This window comes from Phoenix dactylifera, chromosome 9 (genome assembly GCF_051530095.1).
Source record: "Phoenix dactylifera cultivar Ajwa chromosome 9, Ajwa_hap1_PhDact_Kaust_v1.1, whole genome shotgun sequence".
Classification (NCBI taxonomy): domain Eukaryota; kingdom Viridiplantae; phylum Streptophyta; class Magnoliopsida; order Arecales; family Arecaceae; genus Phoenix; species Phoenix dactylifera.
In genome coordinates, this window is record NC_143198.1 from 29,482,943 (window position 1) to 29,503,073 (window position 20,131).

A 20,131-nucleotide genomic window follows, 5' to 3' on the forward strand; every position below is an offset into this window, starting at 1 on the left:
GATGGTAGATAAGATATTATATAAATTAAACATTTATATTTTTTATTATAACAAATCTTTACCAAAGATCATGATTAATCACTAGATTCACTACGGTTACTACAATAACTGCAATATTTAAGAGAACGAGCATACAAAAAACCTGACCCAAAACAGAGTCACTTTATCAACCAAACCATTTCATCCTATAAGCAACGGAACCAATTAGCATCCTCAAAAATTCTTATTTAACACATTTTATAAATTCAGAAGTTATTTAATATTAAAACAATACTTATTATAACAATCTTACAATAATAATATAATTAAAATAACAAACGATAAAAAAATAATATTATTATCTGAATCATTTTTTAATAATTTTTTAGATGGTATAAAACTTCTTTAAGATAAAACTGATAAAAATATTTAAAGGTTATAAAAAATCATTTTCTCAGAAGAATTATGTATATGTCAAGCAAGCTCCTGATCTCACGCTGCTCTTGGTGTCAGACTTCACTCTTAAGCAGCAAATAGAATAGCCGGCCCAAATTAGCCTTTTTTTGTGCTAAGAACTCAAATTAGCTTTTAAGACTGCTTTTCTACGCAACTAGTTAAGTGATAGATCAGATAACCATAAATTAAAGCACCATTTCCGGAGTTTCGTGACTTTCGTCCTCCCTCGTAGTCACAGACAGGCCGTACGGTCACTCATTCCGTCCTTTTTAAGTCCCTCTCGCCTCCTTCCCATTAGCCCCCAGGAACTAGATTGAGAGAGTGAGAGATGGACGCGGCGGTGAAAGGGCGGAAGGCGCCGGCGGAGGTGGGGATCCAGATGCCGGAGGCAGCGAAGGTGGCGGCAGCGGCGGACTTGGGGACAATGAGCGGCCCGCTGGTGCCGGTGACAGGAGGACCAGGCGGTGCCGCCGAGGCCGGGCGGCAGTGGGACGTGGCCGGAGCGGTGGTGCGGGTGGCGACAGTGGTCTCGTCGCTGCTGGCATTGGCGCTGATGGTCTCGGCGAAGCAGCGCGGGGAGCTCTCGCTCTTCGGCTTCCAGCTCCCGCTCTACTCCAAGTGGTCCTTTTCCGACTCCCTCGAGTAAGAGAGCGATGAATCTTTACCCCCTTTTCCGTCCATCCCGTCCATCCCAGAATACCCCCCCCCCCCCCCCCCCGTGCCCCCTTTTTAAATTATTTGATCTCCCAAAATACCCCTCCATGGCTTCAGCGTACGGAATGGACGGTCGTGATTGATGGATTGATGTAGTGTTATTAGATTTGCACTTGAGTCGATGTACCAGGCAGTGTGGTTACCATTTCTGGTCTTTGGTCAGGTATCTGGTGGGGATCTCGGCGGCGGTGGCGGCGCATTCGCTGTTACAGCTTCTACTCACCATGAGGAAGCTGGTGAAGAAAGCGCCGGCCATCCCATCTCGTCGTCACGCGTGGGTTATATTTGCCGGCGATCAGGTACGCATTCTTTAACTACTACGCGTGGGTTATATGAGTGCAACGAAGATCTATTGTCTCGGCGTCTCGCAAACTTTGACTCAGAGATTACTTTTTAGTGTTAAAACAACGAAAGAATCATGGTTCTGTGGGAATTTTCCTCTCTTTTTTTAAAAACCAAGTTAGCACCATTATGATGCTATCTTTCATATATTGCTCTCATTTAGGAAACGATTTGGCTGTGATGAATGATATGTATCTCTTAAACTGTAGATTGCTAATTGTTAGTTTAATTTTAGCAGACGCAGGTCAATGATTGAAACTAGTACGTAGCTTGTCGGCAATGTTTGCAAAAGTGTGGCATCTAAGTACCTAGGTTGCACGTAACATGTTCCCATCTTCTATGGTGCATCATGGAAGTTAAGAGGTTTGGAATAGGAAATGTATTTGTTGCTTGCCTTTGAATAGGTATGGCCGAACGTTGCATTTATGGTGGCTCATAATGGCCGACATAGTTTCATCATAGGGATCAGAACATTAAATAGCTTTAGTAAAGGAGGGTAGATACACCTAAATTTGATAGAATAGAATTCTATAGTAGATTGTTCAGCAGCAGTAACTAGTAACAACTTAGTTTAAGGGGATAATATGATGCGAGGGTGGCTCTAGTTTTAGTTTTAACTGTGACTCTAGGTGCATTATGGGCCTCTTCATATTCAAAGGGTGCATGTTGCTGGCTGTTACATCATGGAAATAGAAGATACCATGCTTTGGGGGTTGCATGCCATTTCAGATCCGAAAATTAATGTCAAATCTCAGTCATTATTTTAGTTAATGTAAATGATGCGAGGCATTGGTCTGCAAAGAACCATTTTTCTTGTTTTTTATGTATACCTCCAAGCATGGCTGCATGCCATGATATCTTACCCTTATACGGATCATGACAAGTCAGGGATCTCATGGCAGCGCTGTTTGTGCAGATATGTTTTTCAAACTTCTAAGAGTTTTAACCCACCGGCTTTATCTTATCTTAATGGATTAGATTTTTGGATGAAGAACATATCTATCATGGTTCAAGAATGTAATAATCAATGCTCAGAATGTTGTCAACCTTGTGAATCAGTCATTGCTACTTTAGGCAAGACAGGTTTTCTCTAAGACCTATGGGGCCACTTGGAGGGACAGAAGACCTATCTTATTACATACAGAACTAAGAAACAGAATTAAGTTTCCATGTTATGCAGCTTACTGTTGTGCTTTACATTAGCAGTTAACCCTTTCATCTTTTGTGTAATATATACTTGCCTTTGTTATCACTTCTTGTAGATGCATCTCCATGATCTTTTCTGATAAACTGCATGGTGTTATGTGCTTGGTTTATTCACTTGTAGATTCATCTTTTCTGAGACCCACCAAGTGCATGCAGGGAACCTTTATTGGTTCTGAAACGAGGTAAAAAAATGAAAAATGCAGAAAGTTACACTTCTTAGCTGTCCTTTCTCCCCTTAATTGTTGCAACATTCTAGGTTAAGAAGTGTAGTTTATTTCAAATTTCTATTGGATAGCAATTTCTGCTAAGCTATTTCCAGGAATCAGTTTGAAGTACAACCAAAATAATTCAAAATGATTATATGATCACAAAATTGTAGCAGTCGTCTGATGGTCGGAAATGACCAGACTGGTCATATAGATGATAGATCCACCACATGCCGTCAATTTCCTGCAACAAAATTTTATGGTCACACAAATTACTAGTATGAAAATTTGTTTTTTTAAAAAAAATAAGAATTTAGGTGTGTTTAAGTCCAAACTGCTTTGATTATGTATTGCCTTGTGTAATCCCATTAAAATAGCCCGGTGTCGTGCCAAAATCATCTAAGAGCTTGTCCTTTAGTTGGAATTCCTCTTTGGTCGTAATTTCTTTTGTTGTTCTGATATCAGATTATTCCATGTAACAAAGTTTCTATTATGTCATAAACTACAGACTTCTGCGTCTTATCAACCTGTCCTTTTGTAGTACTTGCATCAATTATATTTGTATAAACGCAAAGCATATTATTTCAAAGCTATTTTCCATCATGAAAGTTAAGGCATAAGTTGTGTGGATCTTAAGGTTAGATACAAACTGCAATGTGGTAATGCACATTATCTTATGTTGATTGTATCCAAGGACTGCAAATAACTACATATCAAGAAGTGCATTGTTCTATGTTGGTAATGCACCAAAAGACCCCGTCAACAGGCTAATTTAATATGACAGTCATTAGTTGTCTATCGGGATTCTTCTTTCTTATTTCATTTTTTTAAAATAGAAACATGGAGAATATCCAGCTTTTCCCTCAAAAAAAAACTGTGGTAAAGTTTTGGTAATGCTTTATAATTATAGCCTTATAAATATACTTCTTTTTAGGCAAAATGCATATAACACTTGCTTTATTTTAAAATGGATAATGGACGATAACATTAAAGATACGAGGAAAGCTGCACTTCCTAGCTGTCCAATGCGATATCCCCATGCCCCGACAAGGCTGTCAGCAGCACTCCCAAAACCAGTTCGTCCGGGTGAGTGAAAAATAAAAAAATTATACTACCAAATAATCGCTTGTAAACTGGCTCCCTTCTCAATCCTCATTACTCCCTCCCATTTCTCTCTCATGCCCTCTGCCCAACTCCCCAATCTGACCAATGAAATCTCCTTTATCTCTTCATCTTTCCTCTCTCCATGACCTTTAAGCCTCTTAGCAGGGGATTGAGGTTATTAGATTCGAAGCTTCTTGAAAGAAAGAAAGGGCAGGAACAGTTAGAAATTACCTTTTTTCAATCTGATTAGTACTTTGTAGTACAAACACAAGCAAGCACAGTAACTTCATAGATGGGATGATGTTGGATGCTTTTCTTTGCGCTAAGCTCTTGGAGCATGGCGATACCTTTTTTTTTTGTGATCAGTGATTCTATATTGGAGCCATCCATCTTTCTCTCTCACCTCTTCTTTCTCTACTCGTATCCCTTTCTGAACCAACAAGAATTACTTGCATAACTAAGGATATGAACGCAAATTAGAGTTTGTATATGAGAAGAGATATTTGGCTCAATATAAATTGCACGTACATTGTTGTAACTGCTTTTTTAAAATACTTTTTAATGAGAGCAGCTTGTCATTTTGAGCCCAGATACTAGTGGCCAAAAAAACGTTTCATGTGCTCATGCAAAAAGAATCTTCATCTTTGCAATCTGTCTCTGGGAATTTAGTAAGATGTTGTGAGGTTTGATCATCTACTCTGCCTGGTAATCAGCTTCACAAAATATATTGGATGCCCTATTTGTTGGGCACCTTATGGAAGCAAGATGTATGAGCTTTCAAAGGTTTTCATCACGAACGGCCAGGTGCCAGCTCTTCTTTTCATGACTTTCAGATGCTTATATCCCTCCAGTCCTTTCTTATTTAGATGAATAACATCCTTGGCTGCAATCACATCAGCAGGTTCAGTATCCTTTATAGCGTAGGCTTATGAGTATGGTTTTGTCCTTGACACCTTCAGGTCTTAATTATTCCAATGTAATAGCCATGCTGATTTTCTTGTGAATGACTTTCATTTATTTCAGTCTATTAATTTTAGTACGTATATCTGATTTGGCTTAATTCCCTTGCATGCAAAAAAAACTCAAGTTTTTATTTGACATGCATGAGTTTTTTTTTTTGGTAACCAATAGGGACAACCAAGAATACCATGTGATCTGCAAACTTATATGGAACTCTGTTCTATGCACAAAAAATGTTCTACAATTATATACCTATGCTTTGTCATTTGTATGTGAGCATATATATAGTTGTGAATTAAACTACAATAGATTTGTGACTCGACATATATGATCGCATTTGTTTCTACATCATGAAAAATGGTAAAAGGTATGTAAACTACTGCAAGCTATAATGCTGTAATTTTGTGTATGTCAGGCTTTTGCATATGCTATGATGGCTGCGGGCTCAGCTGCAGCTGGGGTGACCAACTTAAACCGCACAGGGATCCGGCACACTGCACTTCCAGACTTCTGTAAGCCTCTGCACCGGTTCTGTGACCGCATGGCTATCTCAATCACATTTGCTTTTATTAGCTGCCTCCTTCTAGCTATCTCTGCAATTCTCGACGTGCTTTGGTTGTCCAGGTACTGAGTGCTTTAAAATCCCACTTTGCTATCATATCTGTGTTCCATGTAAATATCAACCAAAAATTAGAGTATATGGCTTTGGATATTTTGTTCAGAATGGATGATCTGAAGTGCCTTGAGATTTGCTCTTGTATGTGATTGTGCTCCCAGGTTTGCAAAAAAATTTTGGGTTGAAAATTCAGATTTTAGCCGTTCATGTGGAAATCGAACAAATTGCATCTCGTTAGCTGTGAAAGTGCCTCACCACAAGGCATAGAATAGTGAATTAGAAAGTAACCATCTTTCTATAGGGCCATGGTAATAGTGAGAAAACTACTGTAAATTTTGGAAAGTGACCTCACACAGGTAAGTTGAAGGAGTGCCCATTCCCGCTGCCAAGAACTTGGCAAGGAGAGGGTGGTATGCATGATCACAGGTGCCATAGAGGCATATCAAGCATATATGAGTTGTTTGTCATCTAAATACGGCACTCCAATCACTATTCTAACTAAATCCTCAATTATAAGGATGCAATGTAACCCATTATAGAACTGTTTCTCTCTAATTGAGAACTGGCCGTTAATGATGCCATGAAGAAAATTCTATACATCCAGACAGCAAACCTGACCACAATGTTTTAGTATCAGTTTCTCTTTTCCCTTGTGAAAGAACGAGCTCATTGTTTTATGCTGCCCTAAACATCCAATGGGACACATTCTGGTTATCTGGTGGCCTGTATCACTAGGTACGTAAAGAAATTATACGTTGTATCATATTGAAATTACTACTTATTCTAAAAACTTAAGTTAATAGAATAAGATAGATTTATTTATATATTTATATTTTTTTATAAACTACAACGAAAGTAACTCCAATTAATCTGAATTTTTTTAAGTAAAAATTTAATGCGTCGATTTAGTTTATATGGTCGGGGCGGCAATTCGAGATGAGCGTATGATGCATGAATGTACAGCAACAGTGAATTGCTCATTCCATCCAAAGTTTGTCAGCCCGTCGACTTCGGTGATGAGAGGACGGGTTGGGTAGAGCGAAGCAAAAATATCACGAGGATCCGAACACATCTAGTTGTACATATGGGATTTTTCTCCCTAAATAGGATAGTTGATATATTTATATAATATCTATTAACTGAATATAAAAACATGTAATAACTTGTTGAGGTATGTAAGAAAATATTAAAATATATAAATAAATCTATCTCATCCTATTAAGTTGTGCAGAATCTGTATATAAAAATTTTATTTTATATTTAAAAATATAAAATAATAAAAAATTAAATTATATGTAAATATATATGGGACACGTGAGATCAATTTGAGTCAATTTTTGAAAACTCAATCCGAAACTGAATGAAACTTTTCGGTTTAAGATTTTCTAAAACTAAAGCCAAATCAAATTAAAAAAAATGATATAAATTGAGCTGAAGAGACTAGTTCGAGTTGGGTTAACAGTTCGGCTATTTTTTTAACACACTCCTAATGCTTCATCATTGTTTTTAACTTTCCCTCATCATTAACACTTAGGGATTTGGAGGGTCTACACCACGCGCTTCTGTTTCGGAAGTCGGAACACTACAGTAGCAGCACCTCGCAATTGCCATTAAGGAAGCCCACTCCTTCGGTCTAACCAGTATTCTAAAGTCCTCTTCTCCCATGCTCCTAGTTGAATAGATCGAGAACCATATTTTGTACAATTGGGGCAGGGAATGGAAGTGTGTGCTCATGGGAATGTAGGATGTTTGGGTGGCTGACAGAGAAGAGCCCTTCGCCCCCTTCCACCGCTAGCCATTGCCATTGTTGCTATTATCACTATTATAACCACATAATTAGCATTCCTCATTACCATCATCATAACCAGTACCACAACATTCATGTCATTGTTGTGACCTCTACTACATTACCATTGTGCTGCTGCCACCGCGATCACTGTCATCACTACTTTCACTAGCACGAGCACCATCACCGATGTTACTACCATTGCTGCTACATCTATTGTTACTATCATTATCTCTATCATCACCATCATTTTTATATTTTAAAAAATAATAGACTATATTAAATATATTTATATTTTTAAAAATTTATAAAGTTAAAAGTACTTATTTTTATTTTTATTTTTAAAAATAGAAGTATATGAAAGTCTTACCAAACGACATCTAAATTTTGTATTTTTCTGGGATCACTGCATGAATCATGGGTGACTGGGAATTTTTAGATCCTTGTTAGCTAAGCAGTGATTTTTCTAACATGTATTTTGACCCATAATGATTGGGAATTTGGCTTGCAAGATAATAATGGCAGGAGCTCTCAACATTAAAAATGAAAACATGCGTCGGATGGTCCATTGTCACGTTGCTATAAGACCATCAGGCAAGGCGGTGTTACGACGTGCACCGGAGATCGCACCGCGTGGCTGCAAGCCCGCTCCTTCGCTAAACCCTTTCAAAAAGCCTAGGCCCCCCAAAACCGGCCCTTCCCAAAACCCTAGCCCCCTGGCCCCCCTTCCGTCCGGCCGAGATGCCCGGCCTTGCGTCGGATCCCGGCGATTCCCTCGTCCCATTCCCGCCGGATGTCCGGGACCCGGTCGTCTACCCCGTCCGCCACGGTGTCAATGCCCCGATCTTCCGCGTTTACGTCTCCTGGACCCGGGGGAACCTCCTTCAAGTCGCGTGCCTTCGTCCTCCGGAGGCGGACCCCGCTGGCGGCGAAGAGGACGAAGTTTCGGATGAAGAAATCGGCGGGAAAATAGTGGAGGTCAAGCTCGGCGCCGGTGACGGGGAGATCAGTGAGGCTCAGAGGCGGAGGATCGCTTATGGCTCCGTTCCTGCCTTCGCGCTGCTCCAGAGTCGGAAGAATTCACTCGCGGCCATGTCAAGGATGTCTGCATCTTCGATTCGCACGGAATGGTGATCCTTTTCCATCCAATCCCTCCCTCTCTCTGTCTTTCTCTCTCTTTATTTCATGTGCTGGTATGCTGTTTGGAGTTCTTCTGTACTAGGGTTAGTAACTGGAACTATGGTGTTCAAGAATTTGTCTATCGTAATCTGTCTATCTAAATGAGTAGTCAAACATCACTTTTTTTTTTTTTGGGGGGGGGGGGGGGGAGGTAAACTTCTTTGTGGTGTTTTTCTTTGCAAGAAGGCTCCGACCTCTAGCATGGTATGCGACGGAAAACTTAGGATTTTTTGACTTTGCCATGCTTCCATTTATTTGAATTAGTTGCAAGGTTTTTGTTGAAATTATTGAGAAATCATATTCAGCCAAGTGCTTGCACTTCTTTAATTGAATAGCGAATATCAATGTCGAAAGAGGAGGTTTGTAAGAAAGACCAAGACTTGGTGGTTTCTTGGGTCTAGTATTCACCATTTATTTGGCACTTCAATTGGGCTTTCGATGATGCTCTATTCTTTCCAGATATCATACCGTTGCATTTATCTTAGAATATTTAGGGAATCTTGTTGAGCTTTTGGAAACAGAATCCACGCATGGATACCAAATTGGTATCATTCTTCTAATTTTTACCGTTCATACCTACCAAGGGTAGGTTCTTTCAGTTAGTTGTCTTGGATTGACTAACCTTTTCGGTGGTAAAATGGGGAAGCAGCTTCTAAGGACTGCTAGAAAATTTGTATGCATTATTGTGTTTGCAAATCAGCAGAAAAAGGATTCAGGCTGTAAGTTGTCCTCTAATATGATGTTTGTGGCACATGCAGGTGGGAACATGTTTTGGATTACAGTCATCACATAAGTGACCTTCTTGGGAATCCTATGCTTCCTTCTAGCACAGTGATTGAGGACCCAGAGATGGTTATGCAGGTGAGCCTGTTCTGTAACTTGCTAATAAAATCACGTTTCATGGGAAGCAGTTGCTGGCTATTCAAAACATTTTTGCTAATAAAATCCTTGTTAATCATTTTTGTTCTTTGATGTTTATATACTTTTTCGAACATCATATGTTGGATTTCTATTGGCAGTTTGGCACCCAAATCTTTTTCCTTTTTTGTTTTCTTCTAATTGCCTCTATTGAAGTTAATAGTCTCTTTTCTTTCAGCCTCATGAGGAACCTACCAGATTAAAGGCGGCATGGCAGCTAATGGAAATATTTTATGTGGATAAGCTGTCACTAACTTGGCTTCCAGAGCGCCTTGTCGATTGGTTAGCAGTAATGCTCTTTCTTTTTATTCTTCATCTTCTGTTTATTTCATTTGTTGCGGATTCACACAGCAATTTTCATTCTCCATTATAGACTTTTAAATGCTTGCTTCTGTATTTATTTTATATTTTCCTTTCCTAGGATTATGACAGCCTCCTGACCAGGACAGAGACTACAATCCATTCAAAGCTTGCAGGCCTGCAAAAAAGGCTTGTCAATTTACAGGTTTGAATTTTTTTGTGATCTATCTAGCATCATTTCTTGAGTTCTTATATTTTTTAAGATAATTCTGTTTTTGATTTGGCCTCTTGTCATTATTTTTCCCTTTTTGTTTCGAATATATTTTTGTGTAGAATAATCTTGTTCTGAAGTGAAATGGTATTCTTAGTTGCTTTAGTTGGAGTATTATTCCTTGAATCCTACTCAATCTGTCTTTTACTATCTCCATGATTTCTTTTTTTGTTGGTTTAATTACGCTTGACCATTGTACGTTATCATGGTTGATCATTCAATTTTAGAGTTCTATGGTTTTTAGACCTCAATAATCAGCATTACACTTTTTAAGTTTGTAACAAAATGAACCCCCAATATTAAAATATTATATTCCAATTAGTTATTTATGCAGTTGGGACTTGCAAGACCAGAGGCTGCAACAGAGAATTCACCTGTAAACTGTGATAGTGTTGCCCCCTTCTCCCTTTTTTCCTTAAATTTACCTCTTAAGTGTTCAGGAGAAATTTTTTTTGAGACACTTGGTTCTTCTGAGCAGTGTAACTGTTGATACCTCTCAATTTGATTGTGTATCAGAGAATTGGCCACTGATGTATTTCGTTATACTATATCTTCTTGTGCAATGATAAGATTAGGCGGTGAGCCTTGATGCAATAGTAAAATTGCTCCATTGTGACATGGATGTCATAGGTCTAAAATTTGGATTGAGCCTCTCCGCATATGAAGGTAAGGCTTCATATATCTGACCCTCCCAAACCTTGCAGTGACGGGAGCTTGTGCACGGAGCTGCCCCTTATGCAAATGATAAGGCTACCGGCATTCATGGAAAGATATGGCTTGAGATATATTTGGATTGCTTTGTACAAAAGACATTCACTATGAGGTTTATGCTTTTAAGTTATTGTATCAAAAGAAGCAAAAGTTTTGACTAAGCATATGCTGAACAGGTAGTTGAGGATGATCCTGAGTACTGGGAAGTAATGTCATTAGCACTTGCAGTTGGGTGGCTTGACACTGTGGTATGATTTTTTGAAGTTTATGTATCTCAAGTTGTCTGCTGGCATCTGCATGCTGTATCATCACCACTTGTTCAGATCTTTTAATTGCCCTATGAGCTGAGAGTATGCTATTCCTTTTTGCAGGTGAAATTGTTGAGACTACATGGATCTTATCAACTGGATCAACTTGGCAGCCGTGAGGTTGGTAAGCATACCAATGAAAGGTTAATTGAAGTGCATTTTTGTGGTCACTAATATTTATATGAGATAACATGTTCTGCTAAGAAAAGATACTAATTTTTGTGATTTGGAAATTATTAATGTTTCTTCTTCTAAACAAAGAGAGGCTTTTGGAAGTGCTAAGTCAGCAAGAAATTATTATCATTTCTTAGTTTCTGCTATAGTGTAGCTAACTTTGGGAGGGACAAACAGTATGACATCTGAGCTATTTTTGTGGTAGTGCATGGATTCAGCATCTTTTTCCTGCTCTTATTACATTATATTCAACTACTATGATATGAAAGGAGTAGTTTGCCATGGTCTGATTTTCTTGTTAAAAACAAAAGAACTCATGTTCAATAAGTTTGGAAGTTGATATCAACATTGAGAAGATAAACCAGATATTGTTTCATATATTGCTTTAACTCCATATGCATGGTACAGACAGAAAATGGGCTGGTAGAGGCAGTTGCTGTTCTTGTCTCCACAATGCCACGCATGCGTCCTCATCTACCAACTGGAAGATTAGGTCAATGCTATAAAACCAAACCGGAGTTTATCAAGGTATGACTGCATAATGCTTAGCATCATTGTTTTCTGTGTCATTGATTAGAGACTAACCTTGTTATCTCCACTGCCAGGCATGGGAGAAATGGCGGGGCCATATAAGTAAATTAGATTCTAGTGCATTTTGGGTTCAATGCAGCCATCGCCAAACTCGGGAAGGTTTGAGGAATTTGTTACAGATCATGTTGGGTAAAGTTAGCAATCTTACATCTGCAACTTGTCACTGGATGGAGCTGTTTATATCTCACTTTCTCTACATAAGGCCATTCACAATGGTCAGTACATATATTTTGTTTTCTAATATGGACTATAATGCTTTGTAATAGTTTCTAGTATGTTAGTTCTTTATTCTGATGCCATTCCTTAGTTAATTGCTTAGGTTAATTTAGTCCAGAAGTTTCACATGAAGTAAAATGACTGTTGTGCTTTACACCTTTAATTGAATAATAGGTTTGATTTTGTAAAGTTTTGTGAGGCTTGACAGTTTGTTTTATGGAAATTAATTAATTTAATTGATATTTTATGTTTAGAGTGATAGACTTACTGAGGAATGCGAGTCAGATTGCAGATGCTTTCTTTATTTAATTGGTGCACTCATCTCCTGCCACACACAGAAATGTTTCACAAAATCTGGAAGGGTAATATTGCTCGGCATTGTTATCAGTTCTATATTCTCTTGTGAATTGACTGGTTGAAGAAGTTTAAATTTGGGTTAGAGGTGTTTGTGACATTTGATGCTTGAAACTCCTTGGTATTGTTATCCAGTTCAATGGGCAGTCATTGCGTTAGTGAGTGGATTCACAAAGATCTTCTTTATGCTCTGCTTATCAAAATATAGAGTACAATATGGAAGGGGAAAACCAATTTGGCCAAGGGTTGCAAAATCAAATCGATTCAGCTAGCTTCTGGGAGAACATGTATTCATCTAGTACCTGATAGACTATAGTGTGTTTGTGTTTTGAAATTTCTTAGTTAGTTGGAAATTCAAGAGAATCCTCATAACTGGGATGGATTGTTAAGAACAAGGAATGCTACTGCAATCTTTACTGGAAAAGGTATTGAATGCTCTGTATCATGCTGAAGGTTGCTAAGAAGACAGGACAAAATCTATGCACCATCTAAATATAATAGTAACTAGGATTTTAAGATGTTGATGAACCTGCCATGCTACACGTGATACCACTTGAGTAAATGCTGATGCTAAAGAACTTTAACAACACTATGATACATAATTGGAGTAGTGATCCTGACATGAATCTGCCCTCATATTGTGTGTTTAGTGTCTATGACAGGAAGTATCCTCATTGTTAGGAGGATTATTTTAAAAATTTTAATGCAGTTCTTGATCCTGTTTTTGCTTTGTGTGGGTCATGTCACTCATTTGTATGGTGGATGTTTAAATGTCTGGAACATAGAGCAATTAAATGTTTCTGAGGATGGTTGTTTAACTGAACTATTTGTCTACTCCGTGCCAACATGGTTTATGTCAGTATCCAATCTGAATATGCTATGTCCAAAAAAATATGCTATATATTTTATGTAAATGTATGTCTATGTTATGATAAGTTAGCTAAACTAGCCACATTTGGTGAAGTGATGAAACATAAAATGAACATAATGATGCATTAATTGGGAGGCTATAAGCATTATTCTCCCTTCCAGTCTGTACATTCATTTGTTGGAGCCACATGAAAATTCAATAGGAACTTTTATATTCATGACGTTTATTCAACTCAATGCATCTTTGTTCTTTTAACTTAGTATCTAATTTTTTTTTATAGTTATGATAAACTTACATCACTTTATTATTTTGTGGCGTGGTTGAATTTAGATAATGTTTTAATGGTTAGAATCTCGCCGTTATATTGTTATCCCACCTTATGTAAAATATCTCAATCTAACCCAAAATGTAATTCTTACTCGAGAAAGTTGAAGTATCCATTTATACCAAAAATTGATAGGATAATCTCCTTTCCTTATCTGGTTAGAAATTCTATAGGATTGACTGCAAAATTTGATTGGATGTGTCCTCAACTTTATCTATAGTTGATTTTTTTTTATTGCTGAGTCTTTTCTATATCCTTAACTTTCTTTAGTTCTTTCTTAATTTTATGTACCAAGGACTTTATTACCATGTCTCAGGGCCTAGAAGGGTTCCATAGCTTATCTCAGAAATGCATGCAATTGAGACCATCCTCTAGTTCTAGCGGGCTGATGTGCCTCCTCATTGGTATTCTTGGAGAAAATCCTGAGGTGAGAAAAGGATTATGTGCTCATGACTATTTGGCCTTAAAAATACAGCAATATTTCTCTACAAGAGATATTTAGTTTAATTGTGTAAATATAATGTTTCTTACTCATTTTTTAGGTTGTGTTAGCAGAATGCTCAAAGACATTTGGACCATGGTAAGCCATAAAACCTCTGTAGAACTGCTTTTTGGTTTTTAGTTGCAACAACTGTGATAATTAGGTTTGGATCTGGTATATATGTCATCTTACAAGCAGCTCATGCTTCTGTTTATGCAGGATGGTTGTCCATGCCATGGAATTGTTGACAGCCGATAATGGTCATGCTGACATTCTGTTGCATGAGGAGAGGTATAACTTGGGAGATATCAGCATAGAGGAACTCCACCGACTTGTATATGCTCAAGTTTTGTCTTCTCATCCTTTGACTTGGCAAGTGAGTTCCTATCATTTTGTACTGAATTTATCAATTATAAAACCTGATCTATCAAAGAAAATCTTAATCATTAGGAGCGTTTGCTTAACATCAGCTTTATGAGTCCAGAGAGGACCAAGGAAATGCAATCTTGGCATTTGTAGATCTACTTCTGTGCCTACATGATTAATTGCCAATTAGTTGCCGTTAAAGTAAATATACTGTTCTTAAATTAAGTTGTTTTATAGAATTTTCTAACTTTTGTATAATGTAATATAATATTTCACATGAACAAAGAAGTAAACTTCATGTCTCATCCAAGTTTTTGATGTAAATGGAAAGCCGAATTCATGGAAGGGTGAGGAGCATCCTCAGGGCTACACATTTTCATATTATCTATTTTTACTACATTGGGCTTTTGAAAGCCAGATAAATCAAGTTGTATATGTTTAGTGTAAGTAGGACTCTGCTGCCTGCCAAGCTCCCTTTAAATTCTAAGTTTAGTTTTCTAGTATTTATTCCTATCACCTCATATTCTTGCTAAGTGCTCCGAACTTTTAAGGTGTTGTCATTATTTTCTTTGTTCTCTGGTCCTCTTCTAGTATTACAAATTTCTACCAAATAAATAGGTCAAGACCAGTTTTTAATGTGCATTATAACCAGCAGTCTTTTTAAATCTGTAATCCATTTAACCTGCCATCTTATGATTTGTTCTTAAAGCACTTCTTTTCGACTAAATTGCTAATACTATGGCATCTCTTGTCAGATTGCACCAACATATCTAGCATCATGCCCAAAGCAAGGTTTGGGTCTGTTAGAGATTTTACTGTACAAACAGCCTGTGCAACATTATCAAATGATACTTAAGGTGATTAGGTTTGTCATTTGATTTTGGCAGCATTAATTTCCTTGTTGCTATTTCCTTCCATTTGAATATGCTGATTTTTGTTGGATATACGATTTATGACCTAGATATTCTGTTTTGTGTTCTGACAGAATCTAGAGATTTGCCGTTTATATGAATTGGAAAACATCAGTTCAAGTATTATGAAGGTATCACTAGCTCTCCAAACATCTGTCATGTAGTTGTAAAGTTAAATTTCCAAAACTTTGCAGTGCATTGCTTCAAACGCATTGTGGCGGAAAAGGCCTTCAAATTTTATGTGCCCAAATTTTTGGAAAACTCAGATTTTAAATGAATAAAAAATTATATTGATTTGGTTAGTCTTACCGGACAGATTGCTGGCACATACCACTGGAAGCATGGTAGAAAGGGTTCTGGTGTTTACTGGCTTCAACAAGCTCGTGATGAAGTTCGGCTGAACAAAATTGCTCAACAGCTATTTGAATATATTGGGAAGTCGATATCTGATGACAGTTTCAAGGTTTATATCTCTCTTCCTTGTGCAATGTTTCATGCACATAAAAAGCCCTCTGACATTGATGGAAGGAAATTCGCAAAAGTCACTTTAAATAATGTGGCATTTTATCGCCTGGAAACAACTATGTTAACTGCTCTTTTTTGACTTATATTTTCCGCTCCTGACAGCAATGGGAGGGATTAATTGAACTTCTTGGTTCGCAAGTTGGGACTGCAGGAGGCCTCGAATTTCTCCACAAGTACTTTGTGCTTTCACTTCCCTTTTCTTGCCATTTTATTGTACCATCCAGTAATTATTTTTCCTTTTTCTGTTCTTTTCTTCCATATTCTTAAAGAATGTGCTTGCACAACAGGTATCGGGATTTTAAGAGGTCCCTTCAGCAGGTGCAAGATGGAAGTTCTGTTGATGCTGCTCGGCAGACTATGGAATCACTTATACAGGTAGCTACATCTGAATCTTGCTTTATAGGAGATATGATTTTGGCTCCATTATTACACTGGGCAATGTGATTGCTTTGTTTGACTTGGTCTGCATATTTACTTGTTTGGCTTTGTCCTTTTGAGCAAATGTTCTGGGTACCATATATACCACATTTTATTTATCTGATTTCTAAAGCAAATTTATCATTTGGTCAAAAGCATTTGTGTTCAGTGAGACGTATACAGATTATAGAGGCTCTTTGAAATCATTTTCCAGGTCCAGTATACATTCAGACTCAGAAATGTAAAATAGAGAACGGGAGAAAGGGGGGAAGCAAAGAAATAAACAAATTATCATTTCTCCCCTTTTTCATGTGGATTTGAATGCAGAAATCTTATTACTATTGTAGCGATGTAAAACTCCTCAGGTCTTATATGAGGCCAAAGATTCTGATTATACAAATTTCAGCATTTTTGGTGGATGCTTTGTTAACTTCTTGCTTCTCCAATCTGGTTATTGACCAGAAAATTATTAATAAAATTTAAATATCTAAGAATGATATGATTCAGTCGAGTGACAATTTTTTGATGGTTGAATTGTAACCTTCAAACTATTGGATTTGTAGTCTTTTAGATCCTTAATTGCTTTACTTAGAACAAGACTAGATTCCATGCATATTTCTAGAAGTGTTGAATGCTGATATTGTTAAGTTGATTTTATGATGCATTGGTTAACCAATGAAATTGTTAGAGTTTTGTTTCATATCCTGAAAAGTATTGTCAGGTACTGCTGGATCTTCACATTGTAAAATTTCGCCTCTGTTTATCTCTTTTTGTGATGAGGTTTGCTGGCGACAATTTTAATTAGAAAATTTACTGGCCTAGAAGAGGGTCTGCTAATTGTTGAAGGCAGTGTAGTCTTGCTATATGGATTACAAAGATATACTCTTTTCTCCAATTTCCGAACGGTTTAGTTGATAGATCAGCTAGACCTGCAATTCTTAGGATTGTTTACCTGCTGAACTGGCTCTTCACATGGTTCTCATGTGCTAACGTGACTGTGAATTTCACCTGTTACAATCAAAGATGTGTAAGTTGACTTTGTTTTTAAGTAGGCAGGCTGTTTTGATGTTTTTATTTTGTGCTTCTAGTATCTAAACATCTGCACTGATGGAAAATGTCTTATTTAATATCTGCAGCTTATGAAAAATCCATCAACACCACAACGTTTCTGGCTTCCTCTACTGCATGATTCAGTAAGTAATATACGTAGTTAATATATCATTATTGATGCCGTTTTATGTGACATTTCTCCATTGTTGATGAGTTGTTTCTTTATCTGAAAATACCTTTTTTTTGTTTAATAAAAGGGAATTTAGTTGCCTGTGTAAAATAATATCCTGTCCTTTTTGCCTGTGAGGAAAACAAAAATATTTCTAGGACTAATCAGATTATGTCATCCTTTAGAGAAGTGATTGAAAAATATTCTTTATTCAATTGCTTGGTTTGCCCAACCAATGACTGGGGAGGTTTCATTCTCCTTGACTCCAATTAGATTGGATGTGCTTGTTTATTTGCATTTATGTGTATAATTTTCATGTATGCATGTATCCATGTTTGTCTTTGTGGTTGTTCTGGTTTCAAATCTGGTTTTTTCCCCTTTGCATCCAGGTTAAGTTGCTACACTGGAAGGCTCAGCCGCTATTGACTGTATCCGAAACGAATCTATTATTGAACAAACTGCAAGAATTATCCATGGCGAAGCTGTGCCCAGATTTCTGTGAACCCAACTTGCCACCTGAGGCCTTAAGCTCTGTCCGATTGGCTCTGGCTACAAATCTGGGGCGTGCTATTCTTGAGGAATGCTGAAACATTGGTTACTATTGTGGTTCCTTGTGTATTCTCGTTTTAAAGAATGACAAAACTCAATAATTTGTGCACCTTTTGAAGTCCCATCAATGTCATCCAAAGTCCAAACTACATCTAGCAGTTTGTCATAGGGCTTTAGTACAACTACTCAACTTTAATTCTAATTTGTAACATCTAGGCTTGAGCATGGGCTGTTAGGTATCAATTTTCTATTCTATTGGAATGAAAAATGCTTTTGGGCGAGCTCTTTTGTACATGTGGGACATATTTGTGGTCTGAGACATGGATCTAATTTCACCTTTTGAGTTTGTAATAGCTAAATAGACATTGAATGATTTCAGTGTAAAATTTCATAAGCATTATGGATTTATGGAAAAATTCCAACATGCTTCTCAAACATCAAATAACCACCTTTTTAATAGATTACAGTTTGAAAGAATTTAGAGAGCACATAAAGTTGAAACAGACTGGAATGTCGTTCCTTATGCAACATGAATATTTGCATGCTTTTGGTTGTTTATGCTCTAATCATAGGCATCCATCAGTTACAGTTTGTGGTGGTCAAGGTGTGAGGGTCTAGTGATCAAAAATAAATATCATTTAGTAATTGGCTGATTATATTTAGCTTGTAGGACTTGATCTTTTTAGGTCTAAATTAAGCAGGATGTATGTCCGAGGTTTGAGGTACGAATCATCATGATCCAAACAGTTGAATATGATCATTTTCTCTAAATTGTTTATAAATGAAAAGTCATTTGATTTGAAAAATCTGTTTTCTATGGTGGTTAATTTTTTCAAGATGCATTTGGTTAACTTTTTTGTATTATTTAATCTGGATGCATAAGCGGTCAGAAATTTGACATGAAACGAAGAAGTTGACCACTTGATGCATAGGATAAATGTTTCTAAATCATTAGCTCGTCAGTATGAGATTTCTATCATACAATTAAAAAAGAAAAAAGGATGCGACTTTATAAGAGTTTTCTACACATAACACTTAATTTATGTAGGTCTGAATTGTCATTTTGCATGCTTGCCCTGTAATAATATTCAAGGGTTCCTTGTTGGCAAAGGGTGTTGAGGTTAGTTTGAAACCGTATCAGATACCCCTTTTATATGATATTTGGAAAAAAATCATGGGTTTATATCTTGTTGAACATGTGAGCTGAGGAGTAGACGAGGGTTTACACCCGTTGCTTGGAAGCAAGGAGCCTAGAGTTTTGAGTCTTGAGTTTGCTGCCGTTCAAGTATTTCGGTCTCTATTACTATTTCATGAAAAACCCAAGTTTAAATATTTCAGGTAGGTGGAACTTAAACTCCTTTGATCTCAAAAAAATGGCTGATATGAACAAATAAATTTTGAAATCTTAGTTGCTAGGATGTAAACATATATAATCATATTGGTTGATATTTTTCAATCGACTTATCATTTTTTCACCAAATTTTTTAATTAATGAATTTCAAGGCCAATGTCTTAGTTGTTAATTATTGGTTAATATGATGTTTGAGATCTCAAAAAATTTAGCTTCCTTCCAAATTTCCTTACTTTTCATATCGGTCGAGATTATAAAAGTCTCTAGTTTTTAAAAAACCATGATAATAACCTAATAATAATATAGTTCTATATGAGCTATGGTTGACAAAGTATCCTATTTGAACTGAATTTGGATAGGGATCTTTGGATTCGACTGAATCTGGGTACATATATATATATATATATATATATATATATATATATATATATATATATATATATATATATATATATATATATATATATATATATATATATATATATATATATATATATATATATATTTTGTGGATTCAGATTTAAGAAATTTTTGGATCCAGATCCAAGAATTTGGTAAAAGAAGTATCCAGAAAATAAATATATAAATATCTCTTACATCTTGGATCAAACCTATGATCTTGTACCTTGATGAGTATTATCTAATCATCTAGACAAATTCAGTATGATGGTTTATTATATTTATTCATATTACTAAATAGCATCTTTTGATGTACATTGCGATAT

At 36.8% G+C, this 20,131-nt stretch overlaps 2 protein-coding genes across 4 annotated transcripts; both read left to right on the top strand.

Moving 5' to 3' along the window:
• The first annotated feature begins 458 nt into the window (after window positions 1-458).
• LOC103722024 (CASP-like protein 3A1) lies at window positions 459-5,775 on the top strand. Its single transcript, XM_008812440.5, has 3 exons — window positions 459-1,077; window positions 1,313-1,448; window positions 5,383-5,775. Exons 1-3 carry the CDS (start codon window positions 764-766, stop codon window positions 5,596-5,598), a joined length of 666 nt encoding a protein of 221 aa, XP_008810662.2. The 5' UTR covers window positions 459-763; the 3' UTR covers window positions 5,599-5,775.
• A 2,106-nt stretch (window positions 5,776-7,881) lies between these two features.
• Window positions 7,882-18,336, top strand: LOC103722018 (nuclear pore complex protein NUP85). Of its 3 annotated transcripts, none has more exons than XR_015969026.2 (18): window positions 7,882-8,499; window positions 9,307-9,409; window positions 9,645-9,755; window positions 9,888-9,971; window positions 10,925-10,996; window positions 11,120-11,176; window positions 11,639-11,758; window positions 11,836-12,036; window positions 13,904-14,014; window positions 14,130-14,167; window positions 14,288-14,444; window positions 15,190-15,291; window positions 15,420-15,476; window positions 15,662-15,808; window positions 15,973-16,043; window positions 16,158-17,314; window positions 17,424-17,480; window positions 17,896-18,336. XR_015969026.2 is itself a non-coding variant. In XM_088704914.2 (18 exons), exons 1-18 carry the CDS (start codon window positions 8,111-8,113, stop codon window positions 18,091-18,093), a joined length of 2,181 nt encoding a protein of 726 aa, XP_088561040.2. In that variant the 5' UTR covers window positions 7,882-8,110; the 3' UTR covers window positions 18,094-18,336. The 3 variants fall into 3 exon arrangements, 2 of the variants coding, with proteins under 2 accessions (XP_088561040.2, XP_008810655.3); XM_088704914.2 differs by having other exon boundaries at window positions 16,140-16,245; XM_008812433.6 differs by having other exon boundaries at window positions 16,158-16,245.
• The last annotated feature ends 1,795 nt before the right edge of the window (window positions 18,337-20,131 follow it).

Coding starts and splice junctions, on each gene's coding strand:
- LOC103722024 (XM_008812440.5), top strand. CDS start 764: ATGGACGCGGCGGTGAAAGGGCGGAAGGCGCCGGCGGAGGTGGGGATC. Junction 1,078..1,312: donor TCCTTTTCCGACTCCCTCGA/GTAAGAGAGCGA, acceptor GTCTTTGGTCAG/GTATCTGGTGGGGATCTCGG. Junction 1,449..5,382: donor TTATATTTGCCGGCGATCAG/GTACGCATTCTT, acceptor TGTGTATGTCAG/GCTTTTGCATATGCTATGAT.
- LOC103722018 (XM_088704914.2), top strand. CDS start 8,111: ATGCCCGGCCTTGCGTCGGATCCCGGCGATTCCCTCGTCCCATTCCCG. Junction 11,759..11,835: donor CCAAACCGGAGTTTATCAAG/GTATGACTGCAT, acceptor CTCCACTGCCAG/GCATGGGAGAAATGGCGGGG. Junction 14,445..15,189: donor CTCATCCTTTGACTTGGCAA/GTGAGTTCCTAT, acceptor ATCTCTTGTCAG/ATTGCACCAACATATCTAGC.